This window comes from Hyalella azteca, unplaced genomic scaffold (genome assembly GCF_000764305.2).
Source record: "Hyalella azteca isolate HAZT.00-mixed unplaced genomic scaffold, Hazt_2.0.2 contig5264, whole genome shotgun sequence".
Classification (NCBI taxonomy): domain Eukaryota; kingdom Metazoa; phylum Arthropoda; class Malacostraca; order Amphipoda; family Hyalellidae; genus Hyalella; species Hyalella azteca.
Genome location: NW_025935459.1, coordinates 109,775 through 132,178, shown reverse-complemented (window position 1 = coordinate 132,178; position 22,404 = coordinate 109,775). Strand labels below are relative to the sequence as shown.

At 37.7% G+C, this 22,404-nt stretch overlaps 1 protein-coding gene across 1 annotated transcript; it reads left to right on the top strand.

Annotated features, from left to right (window-relative positions):
* Positions 1-13,424: 13,424 nt before the first annotated feature.
* On the top strand, positions 13,425-16,002 carry LOC108672955. The gene is made up of 3 exons (XM_018160726.2): positions 13,425-14,008; positions 14,876-15,316; positions 15,872-16,002. The coding sequence occupies exons 1-3, from the start codon at positions 13,820-13,822 to the stop codon at positions 15,962-15,964; spliced, it is 723 nt and encodes a 240-aa protein (XP_018016215.1). The 5' UTR covers positions 13,425-13,819; the 3' UTR covers positions 15,965-16,002.
* The last annotated feature ends 6,402 nt before the right edge of the window (positions 16,003-22,404 follow it).

Below are 22,404 nucleotides of genomic sequence, written 5' to 3'. Positions count from 1 at the left end.
CTGGAAACACAAAAAAATAATGAAAAATATTTTATGAGACTGGTTTTTTTTTTCAAATAATAGACAAAGCCAGTTGGTAAATATTATTCACTAAGCCTTCTTAGTGAAGTTCTGAACTTCTGACTGAACTACATCAGACATCAATAGAAACAAATTTCTCATATCAATTATGATTTATGAGTAAAATTGTAGCATTAAATTGAGTAGTCATCTCAAGACTGAAAACACTGTATAATGCACTAAAACTAAGAAAAGCTACTTCATTGTTCTAAAGATGAATAACTAAAACAAACAGGCCAGAGAATTTCAAAAATTTTGACCAGAGATCTTGGAAGCTGGCCACATTCCAGAGTGCTCAGAAGAGAGTGAGTAAATTCAAATATCTCACTCATAGACAATAGTCATTACTTATTGAGTCAATGCCAATAACCTTACCAGCAACATAGCATAAAAGTTGACAGCCTTCAATTTAATTTAACCATTCTATTTTAATAATTTTATAATAAAACACAATTACCATATATATCTACTGTTGAACAGAGTAATAAGGTTCAGTTTTGAGCATTTATTGTCAATAACTTTTCACCATGAAACATTTCATAAATGAGTTTGGACTCATTTTAAAGGTCTTTGCAAAGGCTACCATATGGCATATCTGAAAAAATTACATATGCTATTTGTAGGGTGCCAAATACAAAATGAAAGCTTCTTGAATTACTCCTGGGATTGGGGTAATGAAGGACACTTGAAATTAAACATAATTTTAAATGTCTGAAGCATGCAGAGTGTACTCATCCATTACTAACAGTACTCTGAAGACCTCCTCTTCTTTTGTATATGATGTAGATGTTTAATAAATGACATTTTCTGTGATTTCAACTTGTTTTCTTTCATTGATATGAGTGATATGATATTGATATGATAATGATATTTTATTGTTTTCTTTTATTGATATTAATTTACCTTGTCCATACATCACTGTATTATTGATGTGACATACGGTAACAGTATCCATACACATGCCATCGAGCATGTACTTTTCCACTGCAAGCTTCATATCAGCAGACATATAGCATTTCTTCTGTACCCGTAAGCTTACAGGACGGCTTGTAATTTTGCACCATTTTAATTAAGTCAAGCAAATTTACTAAAATAAAAATAAACATTATTATAAAAACATGCCTGAAACAGAATGGAATATTTTAGTGACAACCATCATATTTTTTGGAGAAATAAATAAGTTTTTTTCATTCTATCTTGCCCAGTGCACAATTCTATGACATTCTATGAACAATTCTGTGATGACCAATGAAGATGATGCACTAATTTTTTTGTTAAGTGAAATTTTTCTTGCTGAACAAGGTAAATTTAATCAAAATTGTTAGTTGTTAATTGATTTTTTTTTTTTTTTTAACTGGAGCCTTTGCTAACCAAGTTTCTAGTTCTACTGTAAACGAGTTTTTACAGGAGACCCTTAATACCTCTGGGGGTATCCCTTTTTACCCCCTCCTGCAGAAACGGCCACCATTCCCTTTGAGAATGAGGAAACATTTTTAAGCCAACACCTGTGTGCTAACTTAATGCGAGTAAAATCTTTTAATACGGCAAACATTTTTTTTTGCTACAGACCTTAGCAGAGGTACTCTTCCAAAATCTCACTTTCCACACTTTTTTCAAATATTTTTAGAGGTAGTACCTAACTAGTAACTAGTAAATGTATGATTTCTGAAATTCCTTTATGCTAAATAGATGGGAAAAATTTTGAAAATTACGACACTATTTTTAGTTTTGAACTAGGGTAAACGCGGTATATTCCAACATCGTGAGTAATTCCGACACCTCTCTAGTTTTTCCTTTATATTAAGCTTTGTCTTAGTTCCACGCATTTGTTGATGGTCGAAATAGTGACGTCATACCTTTGCGCGCCAACCTATTGCCAAAACACTAGGTTTGGGCCGTCTGGCGGGAAAATGTTGAGATCCAAAGAGAGACAGTACATGCCACCCAGTGAGATCATCAAAAAATGTGTCAAAGTTGTCAAAAAATGTGTCAAAGTTGTCAAAAAATGTGTCAAAGTTGATAGTTGACCTTGCTCTACCAAATATTGATAAACTGTTTGTGTAGAAAGAATATTATGGTTTATATGTCTGTGACATATATATATATATATATACCGTATATATATATATATATTGGTGTAGTTTGGCAAAAGCTTCTCTTTTATGCAAGTTTGATTGAAGACCGGAGCATGCTTTTTATTTACAATCTTCTTGTTTGTCTTTTCAATGAGTCGAACCAAATTTCTAGCTGGAGCCGGGAGATCGAAAAGCAGGTTTCCGAATGACATTTTAATAGATTGCGACGTTTCCAAAATACAATTAGATGTGTATAAGAGACAGCACTAGAACGTATCCTTTTTGGGAAGTAGGCTGGTGACAATACTGCTCTGGTTACTCATCTCAGGCCGTAGAGGGTTAAGGCTTCTCAGACTCACTTCCGCGGGTCCGAAAAATGAGCCCCATTCAAAGCAACTTCAGCCTTGATGTTTTTTCGGAACTCTACTGCCCTAGTGGCATGTCCACAGCAACACATAATGCCATGAGGACTGCCTTGCATTGCAAGTCGTTGTGCACAGCTTGGCAGAGTTGCCCGCAGCTAAATTGCCACCGTCATATCGTGACGGCAAGACCAACGTCTCCAACAAACGTAACGGGAATAGTGAAAGAAATAATTATAAACATATGAGTAAGGTAAAGAATGTAGGGGAAAGAATGTCTCACCTTGGCCTTGCGACTCCAAATGGAAGTTTCATGTCACNTTAATATGTCTGTGAATATATTAGGAATCCTTTAAGTATACTTGTATTTGCTGATTTCAAGTGGTAAATAAATTAATAGATGATTAAGTTAAGAAACAGATTTAGACACAAAAACTAATTCGGACACAACTTGAATTGGACACACACAGCTCGTTCCAAGCTTTGTGCAAAAATTAAAATTTTCTTAATTAAAAGCTTAATAGTTGTTAATTAAAAGCCTAATTAATTAGTGTTCAATATTCAATAGTGTTCTAATTCAAAGCCGTGTCGTATTCCAATACAGCTCACACAGCGATCGGAATTTGAACACAATGATGTTGGAATTATGTATTAGTAGAGTTTGAAGCACGGCCGGAATTCGTCTCACAATGTGTCAAATTTAGTCACACACAGCATCAAAATATTAGAGATTTGGAAGGTTTGCATTCTAAAGACTTTTAAATAAATATGGCAACACTTTGTGATGTTTCATCGTTGCTGGCACACATAGTGGCAAACCAGAGCTTTTTTATATTCAGTTCATTTTTAATTTCCTCATTTACTCAAGATTTAAAAAAAAATTCTTAAGTATGATAATGCTGGTATCCATGATATACTTTACTGGTCTACTTATAGGACTCAAAAGTGAACTTGAGGGAGAGTCTAAAAAACTCTCTGCTTTGTCACTACGCAGTGGCACGTAGTGCGGTGTTTTGAGAGTCACGTAAAGCAAACAGAACTCGAGTAACGCATACGGTTATTTTTTTATAGTTTTTCATTTCTCGATGCGTCCTTAATGTGTCGGAAAATACCGCGTTTACCCTATGAATATTTCAATAAATTCAGCTGCTACAACATTTCTACAAAAAATTTCAGACAGTCAGAGGACTGTCCCTTATTAGGTACCCTGTCCATCCCAGGCGTCCCTAAATTCATATTGGCAATTTTGCAAAGCAGAGAGTTTTTTAGACTCTCCCTCAAGTTCATTTGTGAGTCCTATAAGTAGATCATGGTCAGGAAGATGTGCCAGGTGCGCGGGAATTTATTTTGTCATTTTAACGACCTGCGCGGTGCGCCGTACTATGCTGGTAAAAAAATGCGCCGTGCGCCGTACTTTAGAAAGCTAAAATAGTTTAAATATGGACGCGCGGCAACGCGGCTCTAATTAAATAAAGATCATTACTTGTAGTATAATAAACATGAAGTCTCCCTATTAAAAAGTTATATTTCGTTGGTCATCAAAGATCAATGTTTATATCAACTACGCGAGTCAAACTGACAATAATAAATGTAAGACATGTCCCGATGTCTGGGTTACTTCTGACTCATCCGCTTGTCGGATATGGAACCTACGGTAATCGTAAACTGCGGCTATTATACATACGAAATGTAAACAGACGGTGTTCATTGTTGCCATATGACTTTGGAGAAAATTTATTCTAAAATAAAGTTCTAGATTTCTCATTCACCAAATTTCCGTATCAAGAAAAATCATATATTATTGAAAGATAATTAAAGGCATATAGTCAGATGGGGTAAGACAGGACCGAAATCACTAACAAGCCTGTAGCATCAATACCAAGAATAACTAAAAACCCTAAACCTATCACAAGGTGTATATATGCAATGGGCTCCTAAGCTACAACTCAGACGTTTTGCATCTAACATAGTTTTCTGTACAGATTAAAAAAAGTGAGCTGGTCCCATCTTACCCCATTGGGGTAAGATGGGACCAGGCATGGGGTAAGACAGGACCAACTGGTAATTCTTGTGTTACAAGATTTTTAATAAAAGTGCAAACATGATATTCAATATTATCCATCTAGAAACACATTATTTGATTAAACAACCACTTGTTACTGTTTTGTGCTGCAGGAAATCAACTCTAATATCAGTCAGATTGGAGTTTTTGTTACAAGAAAACTTCGTTAAGCATAGTAATAGTAGGTTGGCTTTGATTCATTGTAGAGGACTGCTAAATGCTACATGTATATTCCATTAGTGTCATTGTCTAAAAATTCATCAAATTGGTAATAAAACCAGTGGATAATAACTTGAGAGTCAGACATCATGTGTTTTCTTGCTAACTGCATTTGTGCTGCACTTCTTCAAACATAGCCCGTGCCCTCTCACAAAGTTATGATAATAATTGTTTTTTATGTTTTACACAATGATTTTTCCCCCCAATCACTCTTGCACATAGCTCTGCAGCTCACTAATGGGAAGAGACATCCCTATTTTCTCCATCCCCTTGATACAATTTTCAATAGTAAGCTAAATTTCTCTAATTAAAAAAGCTAACGAGTTAGAATGGTTATTTTGAGCAAAAGATGAAAATTGTCACCAAAATACTCCATGTTTACTTATGCTCAATAATATATTCACTTAAAAGCTACTTTTGATAAACTATGGGGTAAGAGAGGACCATTTGTGGGGTAAGATAGGACCACTTGTGGGGTAAAACAGGATCATGTAGTGGTCCCGTCTTACCCCATGTTTGGTCCTTTTTTACCCCATTTTAGAATAGATGTCAGGCAGTGATGGTAGCAGGTAGGAATGCCTAGTATGTCTCAAAAGTTGCTTATTACTTGAGGTTACCTGCCTACATCCACAAACCTGGCCAAAAAAAATTTTGTAATCAGACAGAGCTTATTTCCCAAATAGGGTTAACTATTTTGTGACCCTTCTTTACATAGATTTTCTTTAAAAATTAACCAAAAATTCATTATTTGCAGAACAGGGTTGAAACAAACACTGAAATGACTGGCAATGATTGCTCTAACATATTATTTCATCAAATTGAATTCAGTGCAGTTAGAATGCACGCCATGGGCCGGTCCTTTCTTACCCCATGAAGGCTGTGATCCTGTCTTACCCCATTTGACTATACTGTACTGAGTATTACGTCTGTTCCTCCACAAACTGCTCGTGCACGGCAGCGCGACGTAGAATTGATGGCCTTGATTGCACAAACAAGTGCGCGAAGAGAATCAATTTTCATTACATTGTGCCAACTGTGCACAGCAATGACTTAAAAAAAGTGAAAATGCGCGGGAAAATTCACCGAAAACATACATCATCCTGATTCCTGAGTGTGGTAAGTAGACCAGTAAAATATCCTGGATACCAGCAGTATCATACATAAGAAATTGATTTAAATCTTCAGTAAATGAGGAAATTAAAAATGAACTGATTCTAAAAAATCTGTGGTTTGCCACTATGCGTCCCTTATTACCCGTACCCCACACTCATGAAGATGTATATAAACGGGGAAATTTCTCGCGTAAATCAATCTAATTATATTTTTTTCGCACAGACGTTCGTGCAAATCACGGTCATCGATTCCGCGCCGCGCAGCACTCGGCGCGGGCCGCGGAGCCGTCTGACACAGTTCTGATTTAGACACAGTTTTCATCTGAATGGAATGGCAACATCGTCTGTAGATGATCAAGTAACGCTGAACCAGCATTGCCAGATGGTATATTTCTATACCAGATTTCACAAATCTGGTATTTTCAAAAGGTGTCTGGTATGAATATTTTAGATCTGGTATATATGCCTAAATCTGGTATTTTTCTAGTATTTTCTGACTTACTGCAAATTTACTGCATTTAGTTCCACCTCTGAAGTTTGAACTTCCTCCAGCGTAGGCGTGGATTATATTATTATTTATATGAATTGCCTTCAGAGCAGGGCGATTAGAGCTTTCCCGCCATTTTTGGAACCACAAGTTTTCATGTCAACCGGAACTCGAACACCACAGCAGAGAGTATTTTATGCAGCTAATGAATTTCGCAAACTTTGCTGGAAGAGAGATTATTGAATTTTAGAAAAAAGGCGGGATAATTCAATGAAGGCTGGTGGCAGAGCTGGCAATCTTGATACTCTATTGTGATTCGTGCTATGATAACCTACGTAGGTAACAATTTTCATATGATAGTTATAATTTTTGCACATTCAAAGTACACATGACATAACATAACGCAGACGCACCCAGATTTGGAAACCATTATTGCTCAAATGAAGCAAAAATAAACGACAGACCATTGACTTATCTTGCAAATATATATATTCATATCATGTATCACATAGCATAATTACGCTCTGTAATTATGCCATATTGACCTAATTTGTATTGTCCATTTACGCGCATTGTTATTAGGTATTGATCGTGTCGATTTTGCCGGCCGGGAGGATCGTACTGTTGACATACAGGTTCATAGGTACCCTACTTGCCGCAACCAGTCCAGTCATTTATTAGAAGGCACCGATCGCACATCTAAAGCCATGTTGCCTTCTTTAGTTCTGTAATTCATGTCCGATTGAATTGTGATCTATGAATCATAGTGGCAAAGCAGAGAGTTTTTTAGATTCTCCTTCAAGTTCAATTTCAAGTCCTAAAAGTAGACCAGAAAAGTATCATGGATACCAGTACCAGCATCATCATACATAAGATATTGGCTTGAATCTTGGGTAAAAGAGAAAATTAAAAATGAACTGATTCTAAAGAATCACTGGTTTGCCACTATGCTATGAATGAATATTCATTACTGTGCAGACTCTTAGAACCTGAGTCCTGAGTTGACGCGGTAGCAATCTAGTTAACTCGTATCCAACCACAACACAGTGCGGGTACACGTTTGTGTGTATGGTCAGTGTGATTACGTAATTTGCATTGCCGCGCGTCCATATTCAAACTATATTAGCTTTCTAAAAGTACGGCGCTGTTGGCGCACGGCGCATTTTTTTTACCGGCATAGTACGGCGCACCGCGCAGGTCATTAAAATGACAATATAAATTCCCGCACACCTGGCACATCTTCCTGACCATGGCCCGTACCCCGTTTGACAGTATGATCTCTCTAGTCTCTAGCACTGTAAAAAGCTGGCTAAACAACTTTGAAATTGTAGATTTACTAAAGTCTAAAGTGAGAGTGAGTAAAATTGACAACTCATAGTCATAAACTGCCATCTGCCAGTGGTATTCAAACCCTAGTACCTACAAATCATAGTGAAGATTAGTCAGTATAGTAGGCTACTAGCCTACTACCACGAGTCCACAACTCCACAACCACGGGGCTACCTCCATCAGTGCCAGTACCACTACCAGCATCCAGACTCATCACTCAAGGCTCCAGCTACCAGCAATGTGGTTTAGCCTATATTGAACTTTTGAAGCCTTGAAGGGCAGCAAATTATGTGCAGTATTTACCGAGTCACGGCTCACTGAGTCTCTGAGTGGTGACTCTGCTGACTCACTTGTCATCTCATCCTCATGTATCATTGAAATTTGAAACGATTGAATTGACGGTTTGACGCTGATGCCCCTGACTGCAGTTGGTATAACAAAAATACCAACGTACGACGTCGGCCTTTTAGTCACTTTCTAGAAAAATCTGTCCAATTTAGGCAAAACAGTTGCCAGTTGAAATTTATTCTTGAAAGGTTATTTCCGATTCCGAAGTCTAAACAGCCATACTTTTATCCGGGAACAAGATGATTTTTCGTACATGCAAATGATGCAATAGACCCACATATAAATATAATATTTGATCGAAAGGCATGAAACATGCAGAAACCACAGCCGGCTACCGACCTACCGTCACATGAAGCAACCTCACAGGCACAACAACTGAACTCTTCTACGCACGTCGGTATTGCGGATTTTATGTTCACTCTACTACTGAAGAGTAAAGACCGTAAAAGACGGTATCACCAATTTGAAATAATAAGTATACTGAATTTAGTATCAATTAAATATTTTAATACCTGCTACGGATTCAGCCTGCAATCAACTCTCACTAGCTATTATTGTGAACCTTGACATCAATCACTGTTTCTTGCTGTCCGAGACGTGAGAATCACTGCGACCGAACACATGATTCCCTGCAGAGCATCGTCCTCCAGCATTCTTGTGCTAATCGTCGGCATTTCATCAACAGACCGTTTTAGAATGACAACCTTGTAGAGCGTTTAAGAGTTCCTCCCTGTAGAGTTAAATAACAATCATCCAATAATCAAAATTAGGTCTGGATTAGTAAGTAGTTTACACACTGCCATATTGCATTATTTTCATCCAATTTTTCTGTTTTCGCTCAATAAAATAACTTAATCTTGTGCTAATGAGCAGCAACAGCTTTCTTAAGGATTACTCGTACCAGCGACAGTGAGTACTCGTAGACTCGTAGGTAGTTGTGGTCACTCATTATCTTCAAAATATACTGCCGCTGATGCTGTTCAAACTCGAGTTAATACCGGGCAAATTTTTTCCAACTGCTGGCTATTCTAGAGTTTGAATTTGCAATGTCTAGAGTTTGAAGAGGTGCTCTCATGCAATACTGTTTAGGCAACGGCAATTGTGCGTGGTAATTCAATGTAATAAGATGAATCGTGATCAGAATTGTTTGTCAACTAAATTTAGAAGTCCTAGTAGTCGCAGGACATGAACAAAAGACGACCGACGATAGAGGACTCGAAATCGATTAATTAAATTAGCTACGCCAGTGCAAAAAACTCTCCTCTACCGATCAACTTTGTTCAATATTTCATGCTGGAGTTTAGCTGGAAATGATAAACCTTTTCTAACGTTCAAGTCTAGAGAATAAGCTGTAAAATGTTCTATCCTAAATGTATCTCGGCTGTCAAAACATTAGATATCGGCTACATTCCGAGGCAACGTTAAGTGGAACGTACGAAGGTCGAACCCATATAAAATTAAGCCTGCGCCAATTTTTGGCCACATTACCACGTGTTGAGAACTTGAGATCCTTCGCTGACGTTCAGTCACTGACCAGCAGTCGGGGGTGGTGGTCTAAGCGTCCTGCTCGGGGTGAATCCTGACCAACCGACTGCTTGGTGCCGGCGAGTTGAGAATTTCTAATCTCAAGTGCAGTCGGTCACTTGGATCGTGCATGCAGTTGGCAATCATAAATATTAATTGACAAATTCCATAATGGACTGAATAATTAGAATTTGATAATTTTTTCAAGTTATTACGATTTCATTCATAGATCGAAAACCGAATGTGATGAGGAAACTGACAGCAAATAATATGGAAAATAGGCCGCTTGGTGAAAACAACCTGCCAGTAGAAAATGTTGAAAGATAAGATTGCTACAAACGCGGAATCGTTCTCACTTCATAACTTAGTGTTTACTTTCATAAAAAGAGACCAAGAGTGCAGCTTGCAAAATGGAAGAAAATAGGAACTGAGACCACTGGGCATTCTCAATGCACTTTTCTTTATATAGGCGAGAAAAAAAGGCATATCTAAAAAGTACGAACTTGATATGCGTGACAGCTGTCACCGTGTCACGATATACTTTGGCGTGCATCCCTAAAAACAGCTGGATTAATCGACCATTCCAGCCTGCTGGTGAAATGCACTAAGTTTTCAAACAATTCTGTTTGTATTCCACGTTCGTGAACACTCGTATTATATAAAATATAAACTTATGTAACAATGTGACGTTATGTTAAATGGTTTAAAGCGAGAAAATGCGGATTACCAACCGGACTCGCTTTCGAACAATGACTCGTATTTGAGGACACGATGCTGTTCAGCAATCTGTCTCGTGTTGACTACGGTTCTTTAATGAGTGTTTCTCGCTACACAGGTAATCTATCTATCGGCTCAGATGAGAGCGACTCATATAAAGGATAATAGACTCAAGTCAGCCAACTGGTACCAACTGGTACTGGTAGTAATCTGTATTCGATTGCTCTAAATTAAAGGATCTTTGTTTATAATTAAAGAACATAAGTGTGGTTTGCAGTAATCCTGAAGAAACGCATGTCATCGGAAGGAAATTGAACTACGCAGCGTGTTGATGATTTAGGTTTGTTTAATTCAAATGAAAACTCTTAATAATTATGCACTCGAAGGCACTTCCGATTTAGAAACCATTGACACGGAGCGAATTCCAAACTTGTCTTTTAAGTCTGGCAGATAATGTGTTAAAAATGAGACCATGAGACGGTGGAACTCGTGGCACGCGAGAAAAACTCGAGCTATGAATTAGAATCACTGAATGAGAAATCGATTCTATCAAGAGAAGAAACCTCCATCCCTTGGTTGAGGAACCAAAAAAGTTGCGGAAGTCTCAAGTTTTGTGATCGATTGATGGCCTGGCCAGATTTGCTTAGCATATTTCAGCCTGACACTCACGCATAGGCTTAATTAGGTAGGAAAAGGAACAGGTTTGACTGACACGAATGTTAATCTTTTGACGTCTTGCGTAATACGATATTTTTAGTTCACAATTTAAGAGAAAGATTCGTTAAAATTACATTTTTCAGATTTTTAAATGTTCACAATTAAGAGTCTATTGTCTATTGTCCGTATCTATCCGTTTTGTACACACCACATGTGAGTCATAGATATGTAATTATAATTACTGTGATTACATATGCCATGCACTAGTAAACTATTATTATTACATGTGTGATTTGACATGCACTAGTGAACAATTCAAATGTAAGTATTAGGAACGGAGGAATAATTGATAATTTGACCGAACATCAATAGTGAATCTGTAACACTTGTGCTGACCACCAGTTTTGTGTAGTATCCCCTTCATAAAGGGAATATAACTGAGATATCAACGTCAAGGAATTGGTCAAAAATTCAGTTAATTAGAATTAAAATGAACAAAACTTAGTCATTAAGTTAAGTTGCTACAAAATTTTTCAGCTAACAATATCAGAATATTTTCTGTTCCAGCACTTTTCTGTTATAATCTTGCAAGCGATGCAAATCAAGTTGGAATTACTATAGTCGACTAATAATTATTTTTTTTAACTTATGCTAACCAAGTTTTAACCCCAGAACCCGTTTGTTTTATTCACATGTGCTCTGCTTATAGAACAAAATAGTAGTCAACTTTCCAAGCATTGCAAGTTGTAGTAATACGAGGCAGAGAATGAATGGCACGGCAAACATTTTAAACCAACTACGGTAGAAGCTGGCCAATGATCCATAACAGCTACGGTAGCACCCTTCCACTACGTGCGCCACAAAACTCCTTTCTTTCATCGTGATTGAAACTCTCTTCGGTTACTGATAATTAAAATTGATAACTCTTATACCAATGACTGATAGACCAGGAAAATTTAACGATAAGGATGAAATTCCTAATAATTTTGGGAACTTATAATGATGCCGTGATGCCGTTATTTTATCACCGAATTATGATTGAGTGCGTATATATGATTGAATACATTGGATCTGAAATAGACAAAAGCAGAACACGAGAAGTGCATTAAACGCATTGCAAAACCTAAAGAAGGTTGCATTCCCGGAAAAAAATCTTTTTTTTTTTTACCGATCAATCAAACTCTCGGGACAGGTCGACTGTTATTGACGCGTCGATAGAGCAGACCTTCGGCACAGGTAGCATGTCAGTGGTGCGTGACAGCTCAAACCACTGAAACGAAAAGCGACATTTATTTCAGAACGCGTATGACATTTTGTTTGTTCAACTTCGTTTGTTCTACTTTGTTTGTTCTACTTAGTTTGTTCTACTTAGTTCGTTCTACTTCGTTTGTTCTACTTTGTTTGTTCTATTTTGTTTGTTCTACTTTATTTGTTCTATTTTGTTAGTTCGGTTATCAAGAAATGCATTCTGAACGATATACTGCATGTTGCTTAATTAGTGGCAGGAAATGTCCCCTATTCTCATTTCCGAATTTAGGAACGAATTTTTCCCAAAATACTTGCTGCCCATTGCCCAATAATAATGGTTTATATTTTAAAATCTGGGCTAATGATATTCATTCCAAAATTATCGCACACTTTTACACAAACAAGCTAAGGGCCCTTGTGTACAATAGTTCCAATAAATTCTTACAAATATAACACTAACTTTCATATTTTTAAATGGTATTGGACGCACAGGATAAAACATACACCAAACACTCTTGCAGCAAACTGAACCTGCCATGATGACTTACTTAGCATGGCAGAGTTTTTAATGACTTACTTAGCAGCCATTATTGGGCTGCGTGTTACTTGACTCTTTATAATATTTCCCAATGACCGCATCAACATCGCGGCCCTGACCTGCTTGATGCTCAGCAATCGATGGACTTGCTCCAACCAAGTCCACGGAAAAAATCTTTGGGTATAATGGCATGTGAACCTCATGCAGAATTGCAACCATTATTATGCGAGTTGAATGAACATTACTGTACACCTTCCGAGACATGGAAATTATAATGCGAGTGGTATAGTTAGCTAATTCTAAATTTATATTTTTAGTTCGGCGTGGCTAAAATGTATTCATTCATTTATGAAAGCAAATAGAAGTATTTGTCAATGTGTTCAATTACATCTATTCATATGTATTAATCATATGTCTGAGATTTGATAAGTTTATTTTTATTTGATTGGTTGATTGAACCGGATTTTGATTCATCGGCAATGCCGTGACTCGTCAACATGCCGAGTAACTCAAGCGCAAACAATTCTAAATTCTTATTTTGAATGTCAAGAAAGAAATGCCACATATTTTTTTAATATAATTACCTAAATTTTATTAAATTTTGAAGCTTGTGACTCTCTCTATTTGTCATAAAGCACGCTTTAACGACGCTATTCTGACTCTCCGGCAGATGAATATTTTGCAGGCGAACTTTTGTCATAAAATTATGTACCGGAACAGAGTAATTTTATGATTCATTTTGTGTGGCTCATAATCCACGAAGTTCAGCCGAAATCTAGGAAATTGTTGCCAGTTTTCGAACCTGTTTGCAGAGGTTAGACCAAACCAAGTCCCGTGGCAGCACATTGAAGACATAGCAGTAGCTCGTACATTTCCTGCGAAGGCACAGTAGCTAGAAAAAAAATTACCAGCAAAAGCGCAGTATCAACAAAAGCCTTTACCGGCAAAGGCGCAGCATCAACGAAAGCCTTTACTGGCAAAGACGCAGTATCAACGAAAGCCTTTACCGGCAAAGACGCAGTATCAACGAAAGTCTTTGCCGACAAAGACGTGTTAGGAGGCCGTGGGCGCCAAACCCCCCATGGGCGCCGGAGGAAGCAGCGAGCGCCGAGCGTCGGTGGGCGCTGTGGGCGCTGCCAACACGGCAGGAGCGCCGGTGTTCCAGCAGCGCCACGTCAAGGGCGTCAGAGGCTGCGGCGTCGACGACAGCAACGAGCAAGACTTCCTGGACATCTCCTACAGCGAGGGCGGTGGCATCATCTCCCCTCAGGTGACGTGTTGATTACTGCATCATCTCCCCTCAGGTGACGTGTTGATTGCTGCATCTTCTCCCCTCAGGTGACGTGTTGATTACTGCATCATCTCCCCTCAGGTGACGTGTTGATTACTGCATCATCTCCCCTCAGGTGACGTGTTGATTACTGCATCTTCTCCCCTCAGGTGACGTGTTGATTGCTGCATCATCTCCCCTCAGGTGACGTGTTGATTGCTACATCGATCCTCTACACTGCGTTGGTAACGGCGTGTGAAATGGTGGCACCTTATGGGGCCCAGTGGTTACAATTAGTACAAAATTTGGAGCAGAGAGGCGAGGGTTCGATCCTAGCTTTGTGCTCCAGTTTCTTGTCAGAATCGGCTAGAGGCCGGGCGGTTAAGCAAAGCAAAATTGCAGCAGTGAGTTGCTTGTTCGAGGTCGCAACAAGCTGTGGATATTCTGCGATGTGAAGATCGGCGACAGTCCTATACGGCCTTATAAACGCTGAACCCGCTAACCGCTATCATTTTCTGTCTATATTCTTTAACGACTAAATTCAAAAGCAATAACCCTATCGCATGCGCTGTTAATCGGCAGCAAAGCAGCTTCGTTTTTCTTCATCGGAAATTTAGAAATGTTGGTCGATGTTTCGGACCATACAAGTGGTCAATAAAATTGATCATTCCTGTTGTTTTTTTACTCTCAATTTGTCCCTTACATTTTATTTTCGATTAAATGATAGGTAGTGTGAAGAGCGCTGCAGATACCTCGATACCGAGGCAAAGAAAGTAATTTTCTCAGTAATGATTAGAAGGATCAAGTGCTTATAAATAAGTACTTGCATAACAGTGAACTCACAAATAATCCTAACGATTGTTTCAGTTCATCACATCGTACAGCAATCAGAGAAACGGCAATAGCTTCACAAGACACAACATGAAAGCTCCGCCAAGCAGTCACTGCTCGTCTCCCGCTCTCGACTCGAGATCCAACAATACGGCAACAAAAGTTACACATGGTAGATGTACTGAGAAGGACTTCAACAAAGAAAACACAAAACCCCTAAAACTTAATCAACCACTAAGCGCCGTATCCAGTAATCCAAGAAATTCTCATGGAATATCCAAGGTTCAACCTGCGAAAGCAACAAGTCAAGTTAATGGGACATCTATAACGCAAACAGGCGCAACAGAGGAGGCTGAAATTTCACCGAGCCAAGATGGGAGGCCGGTCATTAAGTCTGCTACTTCCTCCTTTGAATCTCGGACGGTGTCAGAAAGCGTCAGGAGTGTGCGCCGTCAAATCAGCGAAGTTCCTCTGCCGGTCAGTTTTTTCTCTAGCATTACGTCCACTAGATTGTTTACATACTACCAATTAACTATCAAATATATAGAATAGAATAGAAGTGTTGGCATTGAAGAAATAGGCCTGTTGCCGATTCTTGAATTTTTCGTGACTTGATTCACAAGGGATCCGGCCTTTGGAACCCGATCTTTCCATAACTGACGATTGATTGAGAAAGCTGCTGGGAATCTCGGACGAAGACAAGAACTATTACCCAATTAGAAAAAATAATTCAGCGATCATGTGCGTCATTAATTCGGTATGCGAGATGAATCAATTAGCACAGTTAAATCAGAGAGAATTGTTTAATATTTTATCTAGGAAGATTTTTTAAGGCATAACTCTTTCGGGCTTCCATTAGGCAGCATGAACTTTACTATATTAACTCGAATCGGTCTCGATTGATGCAGTGCAAGCCAGTGGTATTAATCCAATGAGAACTTCTATATTTATTTGAGCTTGTGTAGTGCACTAACAACAAGTTTTCTCATCTGGACGTGACAAATCCTCACGAAGTCTTTCTTATGTCTCCAGGCTGACGATAACAAGGATCCGAGGCCTTACCGCTCGCGGAGCCCAACGCGGTCACCTAACTCCGGAGACCTCCAGATAGAGGAAGTCGCTTGAATTTATAATAGAAAAGAATAGAAGCGTCGGCACTGAAGAAATAGGCCCATGGCCTGTTGCCGATTCTTGAACTTTCCGTGACGTGATTCACAAGGGATCCGGCCTTTGGAACCCGATCTTTCCATAACTGGCGATTGATTGAGATAGCTGCTGGACTTATTGCCTGGTCCGTAATTTGCTAGGCATTTTAAGACTGAACATGTGCTGATTTTAAGTGGCAGTATGGCTTCTATAGAATCGAGGCACAACAATACCTTCAACACAAATGTAACTACAGCTGATTGTATTTTTTTCAAACTAAGGAAAAAGGAGAAGTCCTTGTTATGCACCGGTTATTCAGTAATTCTATCGAAAAATACCTTGATGGATGCAGGATTGATGCGAGTAATTTGGCTGCCATTCTATAGACGCCTTCCGAGTCATCGCTGTCGTGGGAAAACGTCCAGCAGTTGGTTTTCCATCTCATAGAGTTACATCCTTCATAAATTTCATTCAGAGAGATTTTGAAAAAAATCATTACCGATGACGAGAAGGCTACTTCAAGAATGTCAATTTGGTAATGCCCGATGAGTTGATAAATAATCGAATTTCACTGATATTAGTCGTTAAAAATATTACAATAGGAAAAGCATAAACTGCATGTTGTTGAACAAAAAGGAAATTCAAATGACTGTCATAGTAAATCGTTCAGTATATGAATATTGTATTAATAATTGAATATTACAGTTGATAATTCAATGAATGAATTTTTATTAGCCTCCCTTATTACTGAATATTTCAAATTTCTTAACATTTACGTCGCTGGGTGATCATCTAAGCTGGCGACCTTTAGACGACCGAAATCATCGTATCATGCTCTCTATGACACGGACACGCCTGCTTCCGCATCCGAGTCATTAAAAAAAGTTACTTTCAAATGAAAACTTTTCTTTTCAATTGATAAGAAGAACATAGGAACGATCCTGGCGTGTTTCTTCCCATGTAAAAATTTTACGATCAAAATTAAATAATTTTCTTATACAGCATCTTTTTTCAAGTAAGGAATTGGTGATTCTGATTGTCATATATTAATTACAATTGGCCTAAAGAAATAATAAAAAATAAACGCTTTGCCTTCATAAAGATAACCTGCCGAGCATAGCGCTGGATTCAAAGGTTTTATTCATATTTAATACATATTGACTGCAACTTTAAGGCAGGCACATAAAGCTCGGCCGTACGTTTATAATTCAGGAACCATTAGGCTTATCATATACGCACCCTTCTCAGTAATAATTTAAGGGCAAACAACATCAGCAGTTATCGATGCTCCTTACTTCATGTTGTGCGTGAAACCTAGACGCTGAATTGTGATAAAAAGCTATGTATTGATTTGCACAGAAACAATGAAAAGTTCAGCTGACTTCCGAGTCTCCCAATTTTTAGAGAAGAAGGCCCGATAAAAAACATTAGCACAACTAAAAATTTTGACAGTTTTTTACGAATTCAATATTATTTCAGTTATAATAAGCTTTTATCTGTTTGGGAAATTATGTTTTGTCACAACATTTTATTCGTTTGAACACCTGTTGGTTTTCTTTTCTTATCTACGTATAATAAAAATATAATAATATGTTGGGTAAGAAATAATTTGTACTGTTAGGAGGAAGTGCTTTTATGCTATGAACTTCAGATGTTCATAAAAATTATCTCGCTTCTTTAAATCGTAACAAGAAATTATTCAGATGTTATTTTCTCTGAGTTGCCAGAGCAAACTATTGAAAGTAAATGACATTACAGCTAGAGTGTGGTTATAGTAAGATATTTGAAGGTCATACTTAAATGAAAATTACACAGACGTAGAAATATTGTCTAATTATTAAATTGCTATTACGAGATTTGTTGATAGAAAAATAAAGTAAGTTTTGATTTAGTTTGAATCAAGATTTTACCTGATGAATGAATTTTATTTTTTCAGTTTTTGCAGTAAGATGAAAATATTAAAGAAGATCCAATACATTCTAAAAGTTCCCACTCAATATTTCGTGTTTCAACAACGAATCAATTTCAGCATGCTTATTTCAACCTCGCGTCAACGGTGAACGCGTGAAGTGCAAAGAATCGTTAATAAAACACGCGAAATGTCGATGAAAGAGTGAAGTGCTCGCTCGGTGGACGAAAGGACATATCGCATTCATCTTTTTATCATACAAGTCGCATTGACGTTTCTTTCGACGTTATCTTTTGCTCGGACGCTCTACAAACAAGGAAGGACTTGTGCAAACAACAATTTATAGAGTCGGTGTTATTTCTTTGGTTTCTCCGAGTGTATTGTGTAGCTAATTTACGGTTACTGCCATTATGATCCATAATAATATTTGCCGAGCACTGTAGTGCTTAAACAAAGTTTGTAGCTTTGTTCGGTCTGCCTCTGCAACACTTGAAATGCACTCACTTTGCAAAGTAATTGGATCATGCATCGTCCTGAATTGAGGAACGAATTATTCCTAAAATACTTGCCGCACAATATGTACAATAATACCGATTCTATATTTTCAAATTGGGGCCAACAGTATCCATTATAAAATTACCGCACACTTTTACACAAGCAAGCTTAAGGAGCTTGAACTATCACGAGCCTTGTTGTCCCGGCTCGTGACTTGCTGCAAACTGCGGCTTTATGTTTCAATTACAAAATGTAGACAAGAGAACATTCGAAGGCGGAAGTTATAGAGGCAAACATTTCTCCACGATGAGCCAGGAAAGATAACATGGCTCAGGCAAGCTGATGTTGATATTGAATGAGTTGTTGATTTTTTACGAGATTCCCAACAAAATTAACTTCACGTTTCTACGTTACATTATTATTACATAATGATGCTAATAACAAGGCGCGTGCGCTGTAGAAAAACTACCACTACCGTAGTTACAACATCAATAAAAAACAAACATAGTTAGATCTATACACTATTTTTCCTGGAAAATAACAACCTGAACGTACATTATGAATAATACCTGCATAGACTCGCTAAGACGCCAGCTACACTGAATGATGCTCGTAAGTTGCATAATAAAGCTTAATAAATAGAATAATGAAGAAGCTGGATATAATCGCTGCCAGGCTTTAGATTGTAACTTGTAAGTTCTTTGTAAACTTGCAGATTTTTCTATGTTAAAATTATAATTAGTAAATATTCCAAGTCTCGAGCTGAAATGAACGGCTGTACATTTTAGCCATCCTCGGTGAAAAGAAAAAAAAAATTATATCCATAATTAGGAATTTTGTGTGATCATTAACATCATACAATGATCCTTAACTCAAGGTCAATGTCTAAATGCGGTCGATGGACTCTGTTTTATTTATCGGAGTCCGTTTATTTTAGTCTGCTTAACAGTTGCGGGAGTTGGAGTGACGCATGCAAGATTATGCATGAAATTTGAATCCTTCTCTGACTGAACGATCAATGCTGGTAAGACAATCACTCTAACACGCCACTCCATCAAGACCAGCAATAAACCTTGGGCATGTTTTGCCTTATATGGAACAATAGAGGATCACCATAGTAACGGTTATATATTGATATTGTTCCAATGTTTAAAAGTACGATACAGCATACAGCGAACTGAGAACAGCTATTTTTTCGATTCTGCAACCGACTCTACAATATGCAATTCTGTAATGATTTAGGTTCTATAACGAAAAATACATGGTGTATGAAATTCAATAAAAATCATATCAGTACTCACTGCAGTGAGTGACAAAGAGCGCATTTTCTTGTCCATCCGTCACGTAAAGTCACGGACGGACAGTCACGGACGGACGGACATGACGTGCACAATCACGCCTTTTTCCATTAAGGAGAAAATGCGCGATTAAACTGGTTGATGGTCAATCGGAACATACAGTCCTTGGCCAGTATGAAGACGGCCGACGCGTGCAAACTTATCACAGGAGTCAATAAAGCATAACTACGAAACAGTTCGCTCAGTTGTTCGGCCGTCTTGCCTTTAACACGCAAGCTCAATTTGCATAAAAGAGCGCCACTTACAGCAATCCATGCTCTGACTCAGCCGCCTCTAACACGATACCCCTTACGGTCTAACAAAGTACTGTAAATAATTACTCGATAATGGATTTCTCATTGCATGTATGCAAAGAGATAGTCGTTGTTAGCTTTGACGTTACTAATAGAACGCTTGAGATAAAACTCAAAGGTTACTTGCAGTTCCCATGACATTTGCCTGCTCTATTATCAAGATAATTCCGCACATTTAAGCAATCGTGCTCGTTTTATCGCTAAACTGACGAAATAATTCAAAGAATAATTACAAATGCATTAATATGAATTATACTGTACGTAGCATGACTTTTATTGCACAAAAATAACAGTCATATGCACGAAACAAATGGAGGATTTTTCGTAATCAAAAGATTTTACTTTTGAAATGCCTAGCCAGGATGACGATTGATTGAGGAACCGAGATAAAATTACATTATAAAATGCGCCATTGACACTATTATTATTAGTTTATTATTATTATTAAACAATATTGACATCTCAACTAAGAGGATCGGTTTAACGTAAACTCGATTCATGGATTTAAAAACGGTGCAACAGAACCTGCAAATACTGTTTAATGAATATAGTACAGTTTCCGTACGAATTCTCAGTACTAAATTCAACATAGGTTTTATGGTAGAAAATGATGGAAAAGTTTATTGTCCTGTACTAATATGATCCTTGATCAGAGCACTCCTAGCACATTCAGTAGTCGCGTGCCCTCGTGGATAATGTTTGAATAGGACAAAAGCCATAAAATCATCGGAAATAGAACTTTTAAAAGTCCTACGCTGTTGCAGGGTTTTCTAAAACTTGTTTACTCCTGCATTTATAGAATTAATGAACAGCGCAATTTTTCCCAATGTGAGCGATGAAATTGTTATATTCTACATCACAGCCCCATTGATACGGTAGAGAGTAGTGCTGATGCTTGGAGCAGTAGATTTTGGACTTCATTAAGTTTATCTAACCTAAAAACGTATGTACAGGATTGAAAAAGAAAAATAAATGTATATTTAACTTAATTTCTCAAAGAATTTTACCAACGCAACACAAAATATTTCCGATTCACACATCGTAGCACTTTGCTTTTAAAAACTACGTGGACAAATAATCGATTCGAAAACATGGATGCCTTTCTTTAAATAAATGCAAAAAGTGCTGAGATTTAAACACAACTCATAGTATTTCTTATTTTTGGAAAAAAATGTCTCAAAGAATAGTGTGGTTTGCCATCTCCATATATTTAAATTTTAAATTTTTTAGAGCAATTTACTGTACACGGTGGAATACAATAACAATACCTTGCTTGTTACTGCCGGTAGTGCGCAAGTCCCAATTAGTGAATCTACTAATGAAGTTCAACTCGAAGGCAACGCCCTATGAACGTGATCTGGGACACTATATATAGCGACCATCGCTTCATCACGGCTACGCTCGCGTGGTCGTCATGGCAACACGAGTATTGCTCTCGCTGAGTCGTGTCGCTACGGACGGTATCATAGATACGAACTGCAACAGAGAGATTTCAATGGAAATAAAGATCACTGCAGTTCACTCGCAACTTTTGTGACGGTATGTGCGCCAAGTGTGGTTTGCAAGCAGTTCTGATATATTTAATCAATTCGGATGTCATGTGTTTATTAATAACAGCCGAATGTTTCTAATTTGCTCATATGGACACGTGGATTATCGTGTCGAACCGAATTTGATATGTTAAATTAAAACAAAGTAAGAAGTGATATCAAAATGTAGAGACCAAAAATTATTCAAAAGTTCAACGATCCTGCATCGGAAAAAATCCGTCTAACTAATCGTTTTAGTTTCAGGGTACCAATTAAATTGGTATAGTAAATACGCAAATACAAATTTGATACTATATAATACGAATACCACGCACTTCACAAACAACTATTAAATAATTAATCATTTGACTTGCACCACACCGAAGAGAGTCGCGTGATGCGAAATGGATACCATTGATTTCTTTTCTAGGCCATTCTCTCCCCATTCACGTTCGTAGGCATTACGTCCAAACATTCAAAATAATATTATTCTGAATGATATTCAGAATAATTGTGCTCAGGTATTCTAGCAAAGAAAAGGTCGCTAGCTTGAAATTTATTATACCAAAAAGAGTAAAATCAAAATGGTTAAAGATGGTTCGAAATTCGTTTCGTGATCCCACAAATTAAGTACTAGACTAGATAATACATACTACAGGCATTTGATTCAATAAGTTATTTTCTAAAGCATTTCTTGATGCCATCGTTTTTCCAGTGTAACATACAACTAGATTGCCAATGAAAATTGCCGCCCCACGCAATTGCAAAAACTAAATCGCGGAATTTGTCCGGAAATAAAACCGTCTGGCATCCCTGGTTGCAACTACCAAACACA

What these genes read in the sequence shown, in the direction of transcription:
- LOC108672955 (XM_018160726.2), top strand. Translation starts at nt 13,820, where the DNA reads ATGGGCGCCGGAGGAAGCAGCGAGCGCCGAGCGTCGGTGGGCGCTGTG. An exon ending in GTGGCATCATCTCCCCTCAG is followed by an intron (nt 14,009 to 14,875) that starts GTGACGTGTTGA and finishes CGATTGTTTCAG; the next exon opens with TTCATCACATCGTACAGCAA. An exon ending in TCAGCGAAGTTCCTCTGCCG is followed by an intron (nt 15,317 to 15,871) that starts GTCAGTTTTTTC and finishes TTATGTCTCCAG; the next exon opens with GCTGACGATAACAAGGATCC.